The sequence below is a fragment of the Porites lutea genome, chromosome 3 (genome assembly GCF_958299795.1).
Source record: "Porites lutea chromosome 3, jaPorLute2.1, whole genome shotgun sequence".
Classification (NCBI taxonomy): Eukaryota; Metazoa; Cnidaria; class Anthozoa; order Scleractinia; family Poritidae; genus Porites; species Porites lutea.
The window spans coordinates 18,451,158-18,473,947 of NC_133203.1; the positions used below are offsets into that span (position 1 = coordinate 18,451,158).

The window sequence follows — 22,790 nt, forward strand, 5'->3', positions numbered from 1 at the left end:
CAAACGCTTTTCTCCATTTTTTCTCCTTTTCGGCATATTAGGCAACCGACACTGAGTCGCAAGCAAATCAATTTATTTTCAGAAAAGGGAATTCTTTTGGATAACGTTTTCTGTATCAAGATGCAATGTGGCGTGCAAGTTTCAAGCAATTGTACTATTCCTTTACTAGACGAACAAAAGCAAATTTTATTATACAGTCATTCTAAAGTTCAAATACAGACAATGTAAGCATTTTGATAGTGTTCTGTGACTCAGGTGTTTGACGTAGCGAAGAGTAAATTTCGTCACGAAGTTCACTTATACAATCATCATAAGGTCATCATAAGGCCGCCGATTCTTATTTTCATGGCTTAGGACTAATAAAAGCTTTTGAAATTGTTCAATTTCATTAAAGTTTATAGTGTGTAACCATTTTGAGGCATTTTCTGTCTGTTGCTACTTTATCATTACCAAATTAGCGCATTATAATGAAAGAAAAAAAAGATTGACGTGGGTACCCTGTGGTGGGCCCTTTTTTTATTTAGGCGATTAGATAGAAATGGTTCTATTTTATTAAAGTGTATGGCGTGTAATTATTTTGTGGCATTGTCTGTCTGTTGCTGTGCGATAATTACCGAATTAGCGCGTTATAATGAAAACAAAATTGACACTGGTACCCTGTGGTGGACGAGGTGTTTGCAGTCTTCCTGTGGAATAACTAAATGAGTGCCCAAAGATTTTTTTGCAGATAATGTTAGTATGAAGTCCCGCCTTCTAAACGGTATGCTCCGTTTTTTGAAGCATGCTCCGGCATTTGAGATATTTTGGCCTGAACTTTGGATATTTCAACAGTTTTCACTATTGGGTGAGAGGGGAGGTCTTGGCTGAGATGACTTGTGTCATAGGAACTTATCGTAGAAGAACGAAACATTTACAATAAATTGTCTTTGGGTAGGATAACATTCACTGGAAATATGAAAAGATTTGGTGGAATTCTTTTAGCAGCAGAGCTTTATACTTTTGACCAATTTTTAGGTGTTTTTTGGTCATTTTTTAAAAAAAAAACAAGGGGGGTGGTCAACTCCCCCGGTTTCGACCAAATTTCCTTAAACTTAGAGTGAAGTAGTTTTGGGTGGACCCCTTCAAAATTGCCAAGTTTCATCGAAATCGGTTAGATGGCTTGTGCCGCCCTTGCCTGGTCCTACCGTGGATGCACTCTTAAAGGGCTCATTCAGTTTTGATATTTTTTGAAAAACGCAAATTGAACTCAAAGGCGAGTGACTACTTATGCAAACACTCATGCCCCATTCACACCAACGAAACGTATTAAAATGAAAAACAGACACAGAAAATTGGACCTCAGATTCTCACACAGGATTCAAAATAATGACCTTCAACCATTCTGTTAATTTGCAAGAAACTTAGTCAGTTATAAGCAGCTATTATAAAGCAAACAATTTTAACTTTGTTTTAATTAACAACGTTTAAGCTTTGGTGTGAATGGGGTTAAGTATTTTGTAGAATATAAATGAACAAGAAAAGGGGAAACAAATGATAACATAGGATAGCTCCATGGTGAGAATAGGTTCAAAATAGTTGTAGCACAGTATGAAGCTCCTTTCTACAAGTACAATTTGTAGCAGTTTTCTTTATAAAATGAGGTAATGTTAGTAAAGCATGTGATAGTCAAGATCTATACATTACATCACAAGACTGATGACTGATTTATGAAATCTCAGTCAGTAGTTATCACCACTTAGAAAACGATTTTCAAGCCTTGTTCTTTTATCTAGGGTTTGGAAAAATATTGTGTATTTCCTTTTTGAAATCAGGTTCTGAAATCAGTAACACAAGCACCATTAGGTAGGCAGGCTGTAGCCTGCATAGCCCAAGAGTCACAATTCCATTAAGAGCGGATGTCTGTAAATATCGACCAGAGGTGGGAAAAATAAAATTTTTGAAAAATCTCAAAAAAATTATGTAGACTACCCTAGGTATTCTAGTTATGAAAATATAAATTTTAGTTTCATTGGATAAATATTTTGGCGATACGGCGAATGCCAATTTCGGGCGATTGACGGCCTCCTCCAGACCGCTTTTTCGGGCCTCTAGACCGGGCTACAAAAAGACCACGATTTCAATCGAATTCAAGTATCATGCAACCTAAAAAGCTTCTTATCGTATTAAACGGGTTTTAAGACACATTTTGAGTGGTCATGTTCTTGAATTGATTGCAACTGGAATATTTTATGAATTTTTAAATATTTACAAAATTTTAAAGATTTTACGCGAGCAAAATATTGTCAAATTTCAAAGGCCTAAAATCACATCCGATACATGATTTTAAACAGAAAAAGACATTCCACATTAAAAAGCAATCTCTAAGCTTTCAAAATATGCTTTCAAAACTCTGGGCAACATATGAAATGAATTTTTGGGAACGCCAAGTTTACGGAGCATTTAAGTGTAATTTGACCTTTCTGACTTGACAGATAAGAGGTTCGGAGCGACACAAATCAATCCTCCAACAAATGTTTCAGCCAAAATACGTTTAATTTAAGCAATCTCAAGTCCCACAGTGATACATAGATGTTTTATATACTTTAGGTGGAAAGTTTCATACGGTTTTTTTCAGCCGTGAATGAAGAACTCTTATCCTGGCCTTCAGGTGCATTATTAGAACTCACCTCGCCAATGTAAACATTTGGGTCAATTGAAGATCTTAGCACGAAACAGCAAAGTTTTCAAAATCTGCACCAATTATCTATCTTTTCTAGTATATAATTAGGTCTACAATTTGTTTGTTTGTACCTAATGTGTCCTTGTTTGACTTCATTTCTGCAATGAAACTGAGACAAACCACAGCAAAATTCCCGCTCGCTCGACATGTCACGTGCCACGTGAAAGAGCCGTTTTAGACTCGATTGCGTTACGTAAAACATGACAGTGATTATTTCTGATTGTGTGAAAAAAAATTCCATCTCTAACCTACTTGTTATAGGTATTATTGAATGTGCAGACAATCTCATTTTTTTTTTTACCATTCAGTTTTATAAGCACAGACTTGTCACTTTCCCGACGAAACCAAAAAAAATCCTAGGACCGAAAATTACACCCGCACCGCCTCCCAACTCACCCACCGCCCCCCCCAAAAAGAAACGATTCCAAGTAATTTCCGCGCCGTGAAATTTTTCCGTGGAGGATTAAATGATATGGCACACCAAAAAATGGAAAGTAACTGTTTGTTGTTGCTTTATTCATCGTACCATCTGCTGAATTAATCTTTTTTCATCCGACAGTCTGAACTGCGCGGCCAGCATTGTACCGGCGCAGTACTCCACCAGTCAGATTGTTTTGAATTTCCCTTGAGAATCTTACTTAAATCAAGGTAGCAAAAAACGTCTATATATGTATTTTTACATATTTTCCAAATTTTCCTATTGCCAAAGAAATCCCCTAATGAAAAATATCAAAACAAAAAAGAAATACCTTTATCATCTCAGTAACTTTAACTCTCCCCTCCTCGACAAACCCCCGCCTTGGGCCGGGCCCAGGGTCAAATATTGTTTGCGCTGTTCTTTCTGGTTGTTGGCAGTATTTCGGCCAGTTGTTGGCAGTATACTCTAGAGCTGAAAATAAGGAAGCATCATTGCCAGCTAGTACAATTCCGCTCGCTTATGTGCGGCGATACAGCGTACAAAAATGGACCGTTGGAAGGGTGGGTGGGGTGACTAGCGTTGTTCAAGTAATAAAGTGCGCACAAAAGAGAGCGACCGATCGGTTGAGCGCCACTTTACAGACAATTCTGCAGCATGCCAGCTGACTGGCATGCGCCAAAAGAGAGAAGACTACAGTCATACCCTGGGAGAAGGGCGTGTGCAATCGTTAAACTGCAACTGTCCAGGTACACATTGGTTCGCCGTATTGTCAAAGATGCCCATAATGTAGTTTGCGCATCGACGAGCTTATCATGGTTTGGAACTCTCGTAGGTGCCTTCTCTTGTACATCTTCGAACTCATTATAGAAGAACCAGTGTAACACAAACGAACCCCAGCCCCTGGTCCGTCTCCGGCAGGTTCATTCCTTTGTTTTGACACGCGCATAAACTCTAAAGAGTAGGTCCCCTCACCATAGCCAATCATAGACTGAGTAGCAGACGCCATTTTTTTTGGGGGGGGGGGGCGGGGGGACAAAAGAAGAAATGTCGAAGACGTACAATGAGAGAAAAGAAGAGGAGTCCTCCTCTCCCCTTCGCGTGTTCCCCTTGCACGGCCAAGAATGCCACGCAGGCTAAGCCAAACAGCGCCCGCTTTATAATTGCTAAAAAAGGTTGTGACAGTAATAACTGATAAACTTGAGGTCGACGGACCACTCATTTCCCCCCCCCTCTCTCTCCATCAATGCTCCGTTTTAAGGGCATTTAAATCTATAGAGTGTTTTCACATGACGTCACGGCGGCCATATTGGTGTCCCAAAACAATGAAATAGCGGCCATGTTGGTGTCCCAAACTAATCCTGTGGGAGTTGAACTCTTTTCTTATGCAAACGCTTTCTTTTGTTCCAATAAATTTGCATAGATGCTGGCCACGTGAGTGAAAACACTCTATTGTAGTCAAAGCCACACAGAAAGGAGAGAAATTGAAACAAGGATGTGACCTCACGCACCGAAGGCCGCGCACTAAATTAACTCTGCCACCCTCGCTGATTGCTTGTGTTGAAATACAATAATAACGATAATAATAATAATAGTAATAATAATAATTATAATAATAATAATAATAATAATAATAATGATAATGATAATAGTCAGAAACGCATTATAGAGTGCAATACATTTATAGCTCTAGCTTACAAACAACCTTCCCACGCTTTTGAACCCACTGCAGATAAATCAACTTTGGAGATAATAGGTATGCCTTATGTGCAATTGGTGGACAGCTTAAAGTAAGATTTAAAACGTACCTAGCCTGCCGGCAGTGTTGCACTCCCGAAGCGCACCTGTGCTCTGTGCTCGTGTACATGTATTTGGTACTTGTACCAAAATCGCCTAAAACTAGTCCTCCATATTCGCACGCTGTAAATATCGTCGTACAGTAAGTACAAGGGTACTAGCTTACACCGAGAGTGCAATATCAAGGAATTGGTGTTGCAAGCGCAAGATACAACCGTAGCAAGATTTTCTCGCTCGTGCTTTTTTACTTGTAATTATAAACTCTTTGTACATGATATGCCATAATAGCGTGTTGCAGAATAACTGTGAAACGTATTAGGTGATTTCCTAAGCTGACAGATCTATCAACAAACAACAAGAAAGAACACGTTATTTACATATCGTGGTTTGATAGACACGCTCGGGGATCACAAGCCTATGATCGCTAAAACTGCATGGTAAGAAAACAAATGAGACTGTCTGCTCATTCAATAGCATATGTAGGTTAGGGATGGAATAGTTTTTCATACAATCAGAAATAATCACTGTGTGTCATGTTTACGTAACGCAATCGAGTCTAAAACGGCTCTTTCATGTAACACGTGACATGTTGAGCGAGCGGGAATTTTTCTGTGGTTTGTCTCAGTTTCATCGCAGAAATGAAGTCAAACAAGGACACAAGGTACAAACAAACAAATTGTAGACCTGATTATATACTAGAAAGGATAGATATATGTTTGGTGTAGATTTTGAAAACTTTGCTGTTTCGTGATAAGAACTTACATTGACCCAAATGTTTACATTGGCGAGGCGAGTTCAAATCCTGAAGGCCAGGGTAACAGTTCTTCAATCACGGCTGAAAAAACGGCATGAAACTTTCCACCTAATGTATATAAAACATCTATGTATCATTGTGGGACTTGAGATTGCTTAACTTAAACGTATTTTGGCCACAACATTGGTTGGAGGATTGATTTGTGTCGTGCTGAACCTCTTATCTGTCAAGTCAGAAAGGTCAAATTACACTTAAATGCTCCGTAAACTTGGCGTTCCCAAAAATTCATTTCATATGTTGCCCAGAGTTTTGAAAGCATATTTTGAAAGCTTAGAGATTGCTTTTTAATGTGGAATGTCTTTTTCTGTTTAAAATCATGTATCGGATGTGATTTTAGGCCTTTGAAATTTGACAATATTTTGCTCGCGTAAAATCTTTAAAATTTTGTAAATATTTAAAAATTCATAAAATATTCCAGTTGCAATCAATTCAAGAACATGACCACTCAAAATGTGTCTTAAAACCCGTTTAAGACGGTAATAAACTTATCGGGTTGAATGATATTTGAATTCGATTGAAATCGTGGTCTTTTTGTAGCCCGGTCAAGGGGCCCGAAAAAGCGGTCTAGAGGAGGCCGTCAATCGCCCGAAATTGGCATTCGCCGTATCGCCAAAATATTTATCCAATGAAACTAAAATTTATATTTTCATAACTAGAATACCTAGGGTAGTCTACATAATTTTTTTGAGATTTTTCCAAAATTTTATTTTTCCCACCTCTGGTCGATATTTACAGACATCCGCTCTTAATTCTTCTCCTGTAATTGAATACCCCAAACAACTTCACTTATCCGTCAGGCATGCTAAAAATAGAGTCCACTAGTGCCACTTAGCTTATATTGTGTAGTTGGTAAATACAGATAATTCATTTACCAGGAGAAGAGATGGAAAGGGACACCCTTGTAGTAGAAAATGCCCCAACTGAGGGAGCAAGCAATGTGCAGGAAACACAGCAACCTCTCCCAGAAGTAAATAATAGTAGCCACCTAGAAGATGACCGCCTTATTGCTAGAGCAAGGGCAGTTGGTGTGGACTATGAGTTTGGAAAGCCTGGTGAAGTGGAAACAGAGGATGACAGGAGAAAAAGACAGCGGCGAAACCAAAGAAGAATATCAGAACAAGAGAAAAGGTTGCGTGAAGCTGTTGGAGATCTACCACCTCCTCCACCTGCAGGGTCAAGTCAGCAAGAAGATAATGCATACAGTGCTATTCGTGCATTTGAGGTGGAGCAGATGACTTATGCATTCTTTTTTTGTGAGGTCTGCAAGGAAAGGCGACTGGAGTGCAAGGGAACGAGAAACATGTGTACTAGCTGCAGAAGAGATAAGAAGGTGCCAAAAGTTTGGTCTGGTGAGAATAACATGGATCCAATGGCTGTTCCTGAGATTTTGTCTAACATGTCAGATGCTGAACAGATGCTGATAGCCAGGCTAGCACCTACTGTGCATGTACACCTACTGAAGCTTTGAGGTATTGCCTCAAAGGGACATTGCATTGCTTTCCCACAGGCTGTGCAAGAACCAGCCACTATTCTTCCACGCCTACCAGCAGAGGTGGATATCATACGCGTGAGAAGACAAGGAAAAGATGATACCCATAAGGACTTCAGGGTTAGAAGACACCGTGTTGAAGGAGCCCTTCATTGGCTCAAGGACAACAATCCTGCTTATGGTGATGTTGTTATTGATGGCGCTCGCATAGAGAATTTACCAGAAGATGGTGAGTTGCCGAATTTGAGGACTGTTGAGTTCTCTGAAACAAGAACGCATTGATGACCAAGGCCCTGCACCACAACAATTGGATGTTGGGGAAACAGACAGCACTGATGACTCAACAGTCTCTGGAATTATTCTTCCTGAGCCTGGAGTGAATGTGCAAGCACAAGTAGAAGCAGCCATAAATGAAGTTGTTTCTGAACCTCCGGAAGGTGAAGCTGTAGAAGCACAAGGAAATGTGCAACGACCAGTGATCCCTTGGCCGACCACGGGCACAACACCAGCATCAGAGTTTACCACTCCCTACTTTTTTACGATGGCATTTCCTTGCTTGTTTCCCTATGGAAAGGGTGATTTCCACATAAACCGTCCGATGACGTGTCCCACACTGCATAACTGGGCAGAGCACCTGCTGTGGTACCAAGACGGAAGGTTTGCGAGGCATAAAGTCTGGAAGTTTGTTGTCCACAATATCATCATGAGGAAGCGTGCCCTGGAGCAGAGCCGGTTCTTTGTTGATCAGCAACTTGGTGACCCACACAACTGTTGCAGACCTGCAAGAGCGACTTGCGAGAGGTGACACTTTTACCGACAAGTTGTTGTATTTTGGCGCAAATCTGCGTGGTACAGCTCAGTACTGGCACCAGAGACGCAGAGAGCTTCGTGCCCTTGTGGAGTTCATGGTCAATGAGAAGCATGGGTTGCCTTCATTTTTCATGACTAGAAGCTGTGCTGAGTTTTACTTTCCTCCTCTTAGAAGGCTACAGGAAGAGTACATCTTGCAGACCAAAGGCGAAGAAGTCAACCTTGCTGAAGATAGCAATGCCCGCTTCAAGGCAGTACAAGAAAATACCCATGTAGTGGTGAGTTACTTTGACCTGCGTACCCAGGCTTACCATGAGAAGGTACTGAAGCCGGTATTTGGTGTCTCTGATTATTGGTACCGCTATGAGTTTGCCAAGTCCCGCGGTCAAATTCATTGGCACCAACTCAGCTGGAGGGAAGACAGGCAACCACATCAGCTATTGCATGAAGCTCGTGAAGATGGTTGCGAAGAGGAAGAGTATGCAGCTAGACTTAGTCAGTGGGCAGATGAAACCTTTGCCATGACAGCATTACATCCAGCTGGCAATGACGAAGAAGGGCAGCCAAGAAAAGACCTCTGGCCACCACCTGAGGGAACGGCTGAGCCCATATCAGATGATAGGGATTCCTTAGTTAAGATGCTAATGCAGATAGCTGCAACACAAGATGCAATACTGGAGGATCATTTGCTGTTAGTAAACAGGGTTGGACTCCACAGTTGCTCTGATTACTGCTTGAGAACTACTCGCCATCCAGAGCAAGGACTGCAGCCGAGAGAACGTGTATGTCGGATGGAGTTTGGAAGCGAGTTGCGCCCAGGGAAAAAAATTTACAGAAATCCGGAAATTGTGGAAGGTCATAATGGAGCTCCCCGCCTGGAGATGCCTCGTGACCATCCACGTGTGGTTCAGCATTCTCGTTATAAGTTACAATCATGGAGAGCAAATGGGGATGTAAGCTTGATTCTTTCCAATTCCCCTCCAGACAATCCTAGCACTGATGATGTCATAGCCATAATCGACTATGTGTGTGGATATGCTTGCAAAGATAGCGAACCCACTGGTGCAACTTCTGATCTCTTTAAGGACATGGTAAATGCTGTTGATGCAGCTGATGTAGACCAAGTGCCAGGTAAGTCAATGTGTGCTAAGATGCTGATAAAGACCGTGGGAAGACGAGATATCAGTGGACCGGAGGCATCCTTTGAGCTGAGTGGCCTAGCACTTTGGCGATGTAGCCGTCCATTTGCCTATTTGTCAATGTCGGGGTCAAGGAGACTTGAACGTGATGGTGAAACTGCAACTCGCAGCACCCCACTGGATAAGTACCTTGCACAACCAAGAGATGAGCACTGTTCTTGGTACCACTTTGCATTGAGGAACGGTAATGTCCCTGTTGTAAGTGGTGGTTCTACACACGCATCATGGCCACTGAATGAGGACTACTGTAGGACTATGCTCCTGCTACACTGGCCAAGCTGGTTTGACATCCAAGAAGTGAAGGGGGATGCTGAATCTTGGATTGATCGCTTTAAGGACTTTTTTGCAATTGATGACTGTCCAACATTTGTAAAGGCCCAAGTTGCTAAGGCACGGCATTTTGCAGACCACCCACAAGAACCAGTATTTGAAGATGATGAGGAAGATGATGCTGTCGAAGCAGAAGAACAACCAGACTGGGTAGATGTATATGCAGGGCAGAACCAAATATATGAGGGTGTAGAGAGGGACTTTGATTATGATGATGGTGGGGAGGACTATGACTGCAGCAGTACCCGTATCATTCTTCCTGAAGGAGAAGACACAACAAAATGGCTTCAAGAAAGTATTAAAGCAGATGATGAACAGCAGACAGAAAGAGCAGACCTTGATTTACCTCAGGTGTGTCCATTATCTCTAAATGAAAATCAGAAAGCCATAGTGAGTCTAGTTTTGCTTGCCCTGTACAACTTTGTTGAAAACACTGAATATTACCCTCCACTGCGGCTTGTTGTCTCTGGAACTGCTGGTACAGGAAAGTCGTATGTCATCAAGTGTCTCCAGAGGTTAGTGCGGCAAGTTTTTGAAGCCAATGATGCAATACAGGTGATAACTCCAACAGGGAATGCTGCCTATCTTGCTCATGGCAGTACAGCTCACAGTTTTCTTGGAGTACCAACAGGTGGAAGGTCTGGCAATGAGTTGACTGTACCTACAGGTTCCTTACTAGAGAAAATTCAGAAAAAGTGTGAAAATCTGAAAGTTCTGGTTGGTGATAAGCGATCAATGTTTGGACGTACAACAATGGGCTGGATGGAACAGCATGCACGTTATGCAGTGAACAAAGGAGCCAATGCAGATAGTTATGGGGAGGGATTCCTGTGGCAGTGTTTATGGGAGATGATGTTCAGCTTCCTCCTATGTGTGACACCCCCGTGTACATCTCAGATTGTCGTAGTGCACCATCTAACCACGGTCGCTTGGTTTGGACAATGTTTGATAGTGCTGTTGAGCTTACTCAGATTATACGGCAGAATGAATCTGAACAACAGCTGAGAGACGTGCTGATGTCACTAAGAAATTATACGACAACACCCCAGCAAATCCATTGGCTACAACAGTTTCAATGGAACAATCTCCGCATGTCACATGGCCCAGAACTCCTTGCTAGGATGGATGAGCAAGGACTGTATGTATTTCCCACGTACCGTCTTGAATGGCAGCGTAATAAAACAAAGCTGCTTGAGTGTAACAGACAGCCAAACCACCCAGTAGCAAAGATCAAGGCAGTTGACAATGGCAGACATGCAGTGAAGGCCAACAGTAATAAGGCGGGGGGATTGTTACCTCTACTGTATCTTTGCCGTGACAGCAAAGTCATGCTGGTGGTTAACTTAAAGGCTGATTGGGGTTTGTACAATGGGGCAGTAGGCACAGTCATAGATATTGTGTACAAAGATGGCTGCAGACCTACTAATGATCCTGCTCCTCTACCTGATGGGCAGGGCAGAAAAACCGCTGATTGGTTGCCGTTTTTGCAGCAGTTCGTGCTCTCCGCTGACCATCTTACAACGAATCAAGTAGTCTACAAAAAAGAGCAAAGTTTGAAGCCAAATACATAGTTAACCATGACTAGTTCGGTGATTATGATCTGATATCCCCAAACTAGAACTCATTGACAGGCGATGTCAAGAGTTGTAGCGAAATCAGATTAGGAATACACTTTAGGGTGCTTGCTGAAAATGCGCGGGACAGTGTGTAGTTCATAGAGACATTATACGACCAATAGCTCTTAAACAATTTGCAAAAATAATAAACAGGTGGAGTATCTAAGGTTCAAAATTCGACCAACCAAAAGGCTAAAAGCCAAGAAGCAAAATAAGAAATGCGTAAAAAAATCGAACAGTACGTTTTTCTGTGGCTTGCTGTTTTTTGTTTTTGCATCCCCCTCGCAGTGACAACACTCGAACATAATCGCCGGTGAGAAGCTTCCACAAATGTACAGCCAATCTTACCTCTAAAAGGATCGATCCTCTTGCACTTAGAAGGTAGATAGCAGCGCAAAAATATATTTGCTTGGACAAGTAAAAAAAGGAGATGTGTAAACATCAAACTCTTCCCCTACGGCTTGTGTCCACTTACTGACTGGTAGGCGCCAGCTTCCCGGCCTCATGCTTTGCGCGGGAAATTATGAATGAAACTGGAGACGCCGCTCGTTTTTTCCCACTTCAAAAAGCTTCAAAAATGTCTAAAAATAGTTACCGACCGCTTCATTGTCAAGTTCTGGTCTTTTTGCGTGCGTTTCCGGCGGAAAGAACGTCCAAAGTTGATTAAATAATGGAAAATGTTTGTGAACGTGGCTCCAGATTAAGAAGCGTGTCAGAAAAGTGTTGGGGTGCCACTAATTATTATTCGGGAAAAGAGGCTGTTTTACGTGGCTACTCTAGACTGGTTTGGCTATGTTTTGGTCATGCAAAAAAATTGCAAGTGGAAAGTCAAAGGAAGTGCTGCTTTCCCAGTGAAAATGCCTGCACGCAAAGAAGCAATTTACTGCCATGTCCGCAGAGGATTCTCACTGTAGCAACAAACCTTGAAAACTACCAAGGAGGTGCATTTCTTTGCCCAGGCCACCTAAATCTCGTGGACGAAGCTCCCATATTTACCAACCACGCTCTCTACAAACCCCCTACTACGAGAAAGGTATGTTTCTTTTACACTCAAACACCAGTCAAAATGTACAGAAACAGATCATACATTCTTAGTTTTGTTTTAGAAAATATTCATATTTTGCATTAAATTTTGCCCTATACATTTGTAGACAAAATGTACTACTTCAGTCCCATGTACTACCCCAGAAAAGAAAATAACTTGGAGGGATGGAACCTCTCAGACCGCCCCTTTGCAGAGTGTTAATGAGCTAGAAGAGGCAAAACAATTAATCACCAAATTACAGCGCGAAAATGCAGCATTAAAAGAAAGATGCAACAAGCTAGAAGGTATTGTATTGAGGTACTCTTAATTTCCACACATTCAAAACAAAGGCGACTAGTTTCAACCTTTATTAGAAATATTTTTTTATTAATTTACAGAGCCAACTTTTGATGAGCAGTTCAAAACGTTCCACAAGTGTCTCACTAAACATTACAAGGATGGAGGGCAGCGGCTATACGACCCTGTAGACATGGAAAAATTTGCCAACAAGTGCACCCCTGGATTGTTCGACCGTGCCTTGTGTCTAGTCAAGAATAATGAAAAACAACAGCTTTCTAAGAAAAGACATGAAATACTGAGACTGGGAGTTGTGGCACTGCTTCATCAGCTGTCTTACTTTAGAAACCAAGTGTGTATAATAATAATAATAAAAAATAAAATAAATAATAATACAAATAATGATAATGGTAATGATAATGATAATTATAATAATAATAATAGTAATAATAATAATAATAGCAGGAACCATACATTAGGAAGACACTTAAATTAAATTAAACACCATGGTGTGTAATAGACATAAGTGTTGCTTGTTTGTTTTCAACAGAAAAACAATCCCTTACAACAAGACTGTGGGTTGCACTTGTCCTTTCATGGTGCCAGTGATGATGCTTTGACAGCTGGCTCACTTCTGGGGTTTAACACTCACCCGAGAAGTGTGCTAAATCATAAAAAAGGATTGTCTGGAAAAAGCATTCACAAGGCACAAGCGATCGTTGAGAGTGCCATAAAGGTACATGTATTTACATACTGAAACAATTCATTATTAAACATCTGCCACTGCACAACACCCTGGCCACAAAAATAAGTTGACACAAGGTGAGGTGGCTGGATGTAAAGAAGCAGGGGCTAAATAGAAGGCACAAGGACTTTGTAACAAGGAGACCAAAACAACAAAAATAGAGTGATTTTATTTGAACTGTGAAACAGATATTAACAAACAGTGCAAAATAGCAAGAGGTAAACAAAAGAAGACAATGGAATTAATACATAATAGTGCGTAGTATTCTTCTACCTGTTTCACGGTTTAAGTAAAATGACTCTAATTTATCAGTCCATAGATGTACACTGATCCAGTTAAAAATTTCCTCCCCAACAGAACAACAACTTCCTCCTGCTCATTATAGATAATTTTCATTGTGTCCAGTCTATAAAAGACCCCAAACAGAGCCAGCTGAGCAAGTGCCTTCACATGTGTACTGGAGTAGTGGATCACCAAGAATCTATACCGGCAATGCCAACAACAAGAAACGTCCACCGGGTTGTACCTGTCCGAATTGCTGGGGGTGCAATTGTTAACTGCCGGGGAGGAATTGATGCCAACAAAGTGAACGAGTTGTTTCAAGAGCATTTGTCAAATTATTTTACATTCAGTTATTTAGACTCTCTACCTGCTGATTTCAGCCAGTTTGACCTGACAAATGTAAACAAAAGTTTAGTTGAATTCAGGTATGATTTACAACAAATCAGAAACCTAAAAGTTAAGGTAGTGGTCTAATAGTCATTGGGTACCACAAGCTTGTACAAAAAGAATAATATAATACTTTTAAGTAATAGATTTTAGTAATATATTTCATCCAAACTTTTCATGCAATTTAACACTTTGGCATAAATCAATGCCACATAAATTTTAAAATTAACTGGCACCATAAATATCTTTACTATAAATTCCCCCTCAAAAATGAAATTGGCAACTCCCAATGTCAATAACTAGTTTTACATACAGCCCATCATAAATTTTTTCCACATACCACTTTGCATTGTCTCACAATGTAGGAATTTGAAATGGAAAATTTAATATTGAATGGATAATTGACTTTCAAAAAATGTTGTGTAAGGGTGCCAAAAAAGAGCATGTACAATGTTTCATGATACAAACAATAACAAATACCTTGTAGAGTGTATACAGATGAGGCCAGACATGACTCTGATTTGCTGTCCAACACTTGGCTGGTTGACGAATTTGAACAGTCCCTTAAGAGCATGGCAAATTATAGACAAGCAATGCAGCACCTCAATGAAGTTTGCCCATCACTAAGCGAATACATGGAAAAGAACCTACTGCTCTTAGCTGGTGATTGGCCAACATGGTACTACAACAAGAAGATTATATGCCAGGTCTGGCTTAACATTTTTAAAACACTTTTAGCATAAGGAACAATAATGAACAAGGGATGGCACAATGGTGAGAGGACTCGCGTCCCACCAATGTGGCCTGGGTTCAAATCCCAGCATCGACGCCATATGTGGGCTGAGTTTGTTGTTGGTTCTCTCCTTTGCTCCAAGGGTTTTTTTTTTTCGCTGTGCACTCTGGTTTTCCCCTCTCCTCAAAAACCAACACTGCCAAATTACAATTCGACCGAGAATTAGGTGCACAAGGAACCACTTTGTGGATGTGCTACCTCTGAATCAATATATATTTAATATCATATTCACAGTATATTCTGAAGTGAAATATTTTATGCGTAATGGGCAGTGAATATTTTACATGAACTTCTCTGTACTTGGTCAGATTGAAAATCTTTGAACAGGTTAAATTTCATAGAAGACATTTACATAAAATTCAGGGAAACTGAGCTGGTAGAAATTTCGTAACTGCTTTGCGTGTGACTTCACAGCTCATTACGCATGCAAGAATGCAGAGATGAATCTGAAATCTACAACTACCAACGGATTCAACTTTCGAATAATAAATTCATTAATGTAATCTTGGGGGTTATGCTTGACTTGACTGTAACACATTACAAAGGAAAATAAAGTTTCAACCAAAGATAAAAATGAGCCACAACACATACTCAAGGGTAAATATTATTCAAAACTTGGGCAGTCCCCATTAAGAGAACTGCATTTCAGGAGCAACAAAAAGAAACTACAGGTACATAAACAAATACACACTGAGAGAGTCCACTCTAGTTAAACAGAAAAACATTTACATGTATGTTGATCTTAATTACTTAATAGTAATTAATAATACATACAATTTTAAAGTGAGAATAATTATTTTTATACTTTCAAAGTTTGATTATGAACATTAGCTAAAAAAAAGTTGCTTACTCTACAGTGGAAACCTGATGTTGACCCAGACAGAGTATTGTCAGTGGTGCCATGGCAGGGGCCCTTCCATATTAGTCTGAACTCACAAGAAGATGTTGTGGCAAATTTCTGCTGTTTTTTTGAAAAGCTTTACAAACACTTGTTCGGTCAAAGAAAAGTGTTGCCTTCCAAGCCTAAACCACACAGAATTTCGACTCTCATCACTACAGCATTTGGTGGATGGCTGACTGTAAAAACCGCTGTTCTGCCTGCATTTGGACAATGCAAAGACCCAGAATATGTCCTTCTTGTGTTTCTCCTGGATGAATTGGTTCCACTTGTGTTCTACTTTTATTCAGTTATCTTTCGAGGTGGTGACCAAAGGAAGTGGGTTGATGCCATGATACGGTTAGCCCTCATGTTTATCATCCAAAGGCGGCGTCACTATGACAAGGCCACCCTGTGTCAGTTGAGCGACCTTGTACACCAGCAAGAGGCCATTCCCAACTTCCAAGAGCTACTGGAGCAATGGCTCAATGAGCTAACAGAAAAGAAAGTGGAAGTTTTCCATTCACTTCTTCGAAGGTAACATACATGTACCTAGGAAATTCAAGCGCATAAACGGTTTGTCAAACATTACCCTGATGCAGTATAACAGACAGATCCTAATAATGTGCAATAATGCCCCAGGGGCAACATGTTTTTTAACAATCCCACATATTTTTTTTACCTGAAAAATTTGGTGGTAAACCAATCAATTCCTCTTAAAACAAGCAGACCACTGCTTCAACAAAGCTATGATTCATCATTATTTTTAAAGGTAAGGAATGCAAAGTTCCTAAACGTGGTTTGAATAAAACTATTTTTCATCTGTGTGCTGTTGTTTTAAATGAAATTAGTCGAGGCCACAGCCCTTGATATGACTGTCAATGACAGACAATGTCAGCGTGCAAAGACAGTCGTGTCCGATAGCCCACAGCTAGTGGATTTTGCTATTGGGCTAGTGATTCTTGTTCTTAACTTGCCCAACAGGCAAGTGCTGTTTTTTAGGCAAATTCAAATTACAGAAGGATTGGAATCAATCCTGCTAATTGAAAAGGGTTTTACAGCTACTTGAAATGACTTGTGGGCTAGTAAATGCTAGCTACAGCTGCGGCATCTGTAAAACTGACTTTCTTTGCACCCTGGAATGTCAAGGAAAATAAACTTTTGAAAAATTCAAATAAGCCAAAAGTGTTACATTAATTTCAGCTAAGTCACTAAGACATTTCATTGTCCTTCAATTGTCAGATCAGTTCCTCCAAATGCCACAGCCAGCCAAGTTCAGGCAGCTGCAAAGGCCATAAGTGCAAACAGATGTGCAGAAGACTTTTGTACCAGGTTCCTTACCAATAATCCAAGAGGCAAGGGTGTCCGGAACCTAAGGGACCTATCAAACAAAGCAGCTGAGTTTCTTCTTGACTTGTTCATCTCTGTGAGGCAAAACCTTGGAAACTCTGCAAAAATACCCAGAGGACATAGGAAATATCAGGTAGAATCCAATATGGCTGTTACAACCCATTCCATAACAAAACAAAGCATTTCCTATACAAGATATACCTGAAAAAAACCTTTATCTTTTTCCAATGCAGCCTTAATATCTACCCTCTCTTGATGCAACTGTGGACCAAAGAAGCTTACCCTTAGGGTATGCCTGGAAGGGTCAAGAACCAGACCCACTGTTGGCTTGTGATGCAGCAGATTGAAGAGCAGATGACAATCTCCTACTTGCAGTTCAGCGCTTCAACTGTGGCCACACATTTCACAAAAGTTGTCTTGGTAGTTCCTCAAACTGTAACGATCATAACTACTCAATACTGTATGGTGTCAAGTGCCCCATTTGCTCTGGGCAACTTCCTTTAAGAATCCAAGAACTTGCAGACAGTTTCAACAAAGGTTTACTTGCAGGAAATGATGAAACTGATGGAAGCAATGATAATCATGATGATGACGACGATGATGATGGAAGTGACAACTCAGATGATGATGACAGTGATGATGATGATGGCAAACCTGATACACTAGCAAATAAGATACTCATTAAAGCAAAACAATCCCTTTTGCATCTTCCACAAAGTGCTTTATTTAAGTACAGCAACAAAAATTCCAAGAATGTAAACTCCACCGACTCTACTGGAGAAGCAGTAATTGTTAATACTAGTATGGTGTGTGTCACATGTGGCAGGGTCTGTAAGAGCAAAGGGGGCTTGACTCAGCATCAGAACACCCACAAAGGGGTAAATAGTTAAGTGTTTCCCTGAAATGAGAATAACAAAACAATAATCATTTCCTTTTTTAGAAGCAAATCCAAACAAGCCCTTTGTTTCACATAAAATACCTTGAATAGGAATAGGCATGATAACACAGGAGAGAAAACTTGAACAATGCCTTTGTTGTTGCCTTTGTCTTGCTATAGGTATCTCAAAACAATGCAACTAGCTAGATAAGAAATAAGTGATCTTGTGCTTGCATTTGGAATTTGGTCCATACAATATTATATGAGAACTTTGCATTATAAAAGACTAACTCAGCCCAATGCCAGTGAGAAAAATATAGTGATAGTCCTGTCCAGAATACTAATAAGGGACAGTGTCTTCAAAATATTCGATGTTATTTTGAACATGTAAATATAATAAGATTTTCACTTCAAAATATCACATTGTATATGGGCAAGGATTGTGTATAACTCTGATAATTCTGGATACATGTAAGCTTAAAAATTCATCCTTAAAATTTCACCTTCCTTAAAACAACCTAATTTTGTACAGTAAAATCATTCCAAATCCATATCAGCCCAAAAACAAAGTTATTAACTGTATAAATCAGTTGGTATAAATTGATCTAAAGAAATTACAAATTGGACAACGCGTACAAAAAAATAATTTCGCTTCTAGCGGAACAATGTAAACAATTCACACCAAGGAATTCATTGAACAGTGTGGATATATATAACCTATAATCAAAAGCCCATTAAACTTGTAACTCAGGGTGCTATGAAGTGCTATTTTGTTTGAAAGTTTGGTTACTTTTAACAATGGCTTCGCCAACTGTTAGGTGCCGCATTATACGCCTGCACGCAGCGCACGCTGCACCGCCGCAATCTCGTGGAGGATAAATAGCATCCGATGCAAATTTCGGTTCACTCATTAACTCTGAAAACGTTCACTATGTTAAAGACGAAAAATGTCTTACCTTTAAACTCAGTTGTGTAACTATCGGATCACCGAGACTTGTTGCAGGAAACCAAACAATCGCGTAGAAGAAAGTTGATCGAAAAAAGCACATGGTTTGCTTGGCACAACTCCGTCCGTTTAACGAAATACAATCACAAAGATTACCTCCAAAGCGAAGCAAAACAAAATGATACCATTATATACAAGACCTTTCAGTGATGTATTTCAACACAGTGCTCTTCAAATTTCGGCCAAACATCTCACATTCATGATCGCTCGATTGTAACTCCTTCGGATCGCTCATTCTTTTGAACCAACTGCATCTGCATATGGTCAGTGGAAGGCGCAAGCGCATGCTCTCAGTGGAATTTTTTTTAACCAATCAGCGGTTTTTCTGCCCTGCCTACCTGATGTGGTTCTGGTGAGGTTTCCAGGATACAGGGGGCCACCATACATTAATGAAAATCCGACAGTTGTGCCAATTGTACCGGTAAGTCGTTCCACTGAATGCGCATGCCGATGCAAGCGTCTGCAGGTTCCATTGCGACTGGCATGGGGAACAACAATCCACAAATGCCAAGGGATGACTGTGGGCACCGGAGAAGCATTCAGGTATGTGGTGGTTCACCCTGGGGACCATGGCTTTGAAGCCAGAAACCCAGGAGCTCTATTTATGGCATTGTCAAGAGCAAAATCGGCAGGTGGGGAAGGAAGAGATCCTGATTTTGCTTTTCATGAAGATGTTCTGATAAACAATGACAGATTCAGACCTGTGGACACTCCAACTACAAGAGCTAGAGCAGTGGAGATTGAGAGACTGCATGTCTTAGCAACTCAGTGTCGACAGAGAAGGGTGTTAGCCCCAGCATATAGGGAGGAAACATTTCTCAGACTCGTAGAGTGGGCTCAGTCTCAAGATCATCATTGAAACATGTGGTCTACTGTCGACAAATGTAATAATTGTTTTAGAGATGAAGGCCTTAGCATGGTGGTGTCTTGTTTGCAATCATAATTTATCTTTAAGACGTTTGCCCTAATGCCTATGTTGTAATGAATGATATCCAAGCATGGCCAATAACAGTGCAGTTATGCTGTAATCAGCCTGTGTGGCTGAGGGCTTTTGTGGCCATGCATAACAAATAACAGTGCCGTTATGCTGTAATCAGCCTGTGTGGCTGAGGGCCTTTGGGGCCATGCAAAACAAATAACAGTGCCGTTATGCTGTAATTAGCCTGTGTGGCTGAGGGCCTTTGTGGCCATGCATAAAAAATGAACAGGCCGTTGCTGTAATCAACCTGTGTCGACAAGGGTCTACTATGTGGCGAGGCCTAACAAATATACATGCTCTTAAATTGATGTTGGGCTAAGGGCTTGTGTTGAATGGGTTATTACTCCAAAAGCTGAAAGAGCCATTTCTTCAGGCAAAAAGTAAGTGCTTGGAATTATTTCATTGTAGTAAATTGAATTGTTAAATCTGCTTACTCTATTAAACTTACAGTAAAACCAGCATGTTTGATGAACCTACTTTTGGAAATACAGTGAACTCTTGCCTTGCGGACACCTCGCTATAACTCAAAACTGAGACCGTGATGATACGGACAGTAGCTTAATCCCAAGCAAAAATAAATTACAGAAGTTTGACTATAATAAACTCCCACTGCTACAGACTCTCACTAATTAGGACACTAACTCAAGCCTGCTACATTTTCCCCTATAAAGGGAGTTGACTGTATGCCAAAAAAGGTTTTTTGTACTTTCGATGGCTATTGGCAATATTTACACATACATGCAGTAGATTAATTAGATCCATTTTATTAAAGAGATGTAGTCTTCAAGCACCAGAAAAATAATTTCATGTGTTTGCTCCTAAAATCCTTAGTTCTCCCTGGTTGGAAAGTTAATCATATAATAACCTGCTTTTTATTTGTTGAGTTAAAACATGTAGGTTCTGGTGTTTTTGTTTTTTTAAAATATGAACCATTTCTACTGGAAGGGAGGGTTTTTTAAGTAAACCACTACTTTTACATGCATGTTGGTTTTTACTGTAGTTTATATATTACTGATTATTAAACTTCATTGTAGTGCCATTCCCTCAATAATTAAAATCGTGCTATGGCGTTTTGTTTATATGTTCAATGCCAAAGGTAGTCAAAATCCAAGTAGACCATATTACAGTTGTGGGGTTAATAACCAGTAGACTAGTCTTCCAGTGAATGAGAATTAAGGTGAGTTTGACCGTGTTTTGATACAAACGTGCTTCCTTTTCTTATGGAAATTATGCTTAAAAATACTAGTTTGCGGAAAACCAACATAATAAGTAGCAAGGGTATACCAATACAAGGTAGACTCCAACCTTGTTTTCACCTACAACTGTAAAATGGTCCATTGAAGTTAAAATTATAAGCTTCATTTTGTACAACGGTCAAACACAGTCAATTTGCTAGTTTACACCATGCATCTACAACAGGGTCAGTATTTATTTAACAAAATATAGTAAAGTTAAGTATCAGTCATTAGTAATAGATGAATATTGTAAACACCAGGGCCGGTTGTTCAAAGCTGGGTTAAGATAACCTAGGGTTAGTGCGAAATTTGAATTCAGATGTGAAAGCTTAAAAAGTAAATTCAGTTTAATTCTTCTTATCAACAAGTTGATGATTGAATGCTCTTTAGAATAACAGAGAAAACTATCCGAGAAAATGCTTTTCAACAAAGAAAAAGAAACCCGGGTTAAATGTAACCCTGGGTTAAGCACTAATCGGCCTTCGAACAACTGGGCCCTGTTGTAAAAAATTTTATGTGATCGTTCTTGTAACTAATCAATAGCATATGGTAAATGTAAAGAATACCAACGACTTATTGTGGTAAAAAAATATTAGGATAACAACTACGGAGAAATTAATTGCTCACAACTTCACAGTAAGTTTTTCAGCACATTGTATCTGTTCATCAAGCAGATGATCTTCTGGATTTATTCTCCTGAACTGCTGATTCCATAAACAATCTTTAGCATTCATCATCCTCGACTCCTAATTCCGTAAACAATGATCACATACATACTAAGCATACAGTGGTTATCCCCACATGAACAGCTTCAAGTGAAAAATCATGAAGTCTATGCCTTTGCTCAAAGTGACCAGTCCCAATGGTATTACTACAGAAATTCTAATGGCTGGTGCTCCAGGTATGTCATCATCATTACGAAGATTAATCAAGTATGTACTGTATCGATAACAGTTTCATTTCATCAGCTTGGACGCTATAGACATTACATAGATTATGTGCGTGGCCACAGTTTCAAAAACTCATAATTGAGAAGTATATACATACTGAAATCAGAACCTACTGTGGCAATTGGGGAATGACCACATGAATGGCTAACTACTTAAAACAGGCTTTCTTTTCACAAATTATGGCAAAGGTTGCATCATAACTCTGAGGATATATTCTCTGCAATTATCTACATTCTGCAGTTCCAGTATATGAAAATCATGAATTCATTATTTTCTTGTGTGCATTCTTTGGTACCATGGATAAATTAATCTCCCCTTGCTGGAAAACAGTATCGATGGTCATTGTCAATATCCCAGTCTTTAGCGATGGCATTCCATAAGGCTCAATTCTTGCAGTGTTATTGTTCATGGATTTACAAACTGATCTTCCACTGTGTTTAAGTGATAAGTCAACTGTTAATAGTTATGATGATGACACACTGAATCATCCTCTTTGGCTTCTCCCACTATTCTGGAGAGTACTTTACAGAGAGAACATCACCAAGTCCTACAAGGATATTATCATCCTCCAAAAGCAAAATGGTTATCAATATCCCAATACCGTCTCTGTCCTGTTCCCTTTACATCACAACATCACGGAAAACCATATTGACGACTTAATCAACAGAATACTTACCTTGCAAAATTGGAATATTTTACACCATAACAATAAACCTCTCACCCAAATAGTGGAAGCTGTTGTATTCATTTTGGATTAATTGAATAATGTGATATATAGCAGCTGGGTTTTTGACTGCTG

General features: G+C 40.0%; 2 protein-coding genes and 1 long non-coding RNA gene across 3 annotated transcripts; 2 read left to right on the top strand and 1 right to left on the bottom strand.

Moving 5' to 3' along the window:
• Positions 1-6,628: 6,628 nt before the first annotated feature.
• On the top strand, positions 6,629-11,144 carry LOC140931778 (uncharacterized). The gene is made up of 5 exons (XM_073381516.1): positions 6,629-7,192; positions 7,253-7,463; positions 7,507-7,891; positions 7,983-10,384; positions 10,471-11,144. Exons 1-5 carry the CDS (start codon positions 6,629-6,631, stop codon positions 11,142-11,144), a joined length of 4,236 nt encoding a protein of 1,411 aa, XP_073237617.1.
• A 920-nt stretch (positions 11,145-12,064) lies between these two features.
• Positions 12,065-14,406, top strand: LOC140930647 (uncharacterized). Its single transcript, XM_073380367.1, has 4 exons — positions 12,065-12,518; positions 12,612-12,862; positions 13,061-13,246; positions 13,613-14,406. Exons 2-4 carry the CDS (start codon positions 12,704-12,706, stop codon positions 14,009-14,011), a joined length of 744 nt encoding a protein of 247 aa, XP_073236468.1. The 5' UTR covers positions 12,065-12,518; positions 12,612-12,703; the 3' UTR covers positions 14,012-14,406.
• On the bottom strand, positions 13,406-14,541 carry LOC140930648 (uncharacterized). Its single transcript, XR_012164876.1, has 2 exons — positions 14,405-14,541; positions 13,406-13,927 (listed from the first exon to the last, which is right to left on the bottom strand). It is a non-coding gene; the product is annotated as an uncharacterized lncRNA (long non-coding RNA).
• Between the last annotated feature and the right edge of the window lie 8,249 nt (positions 14,542-22,790).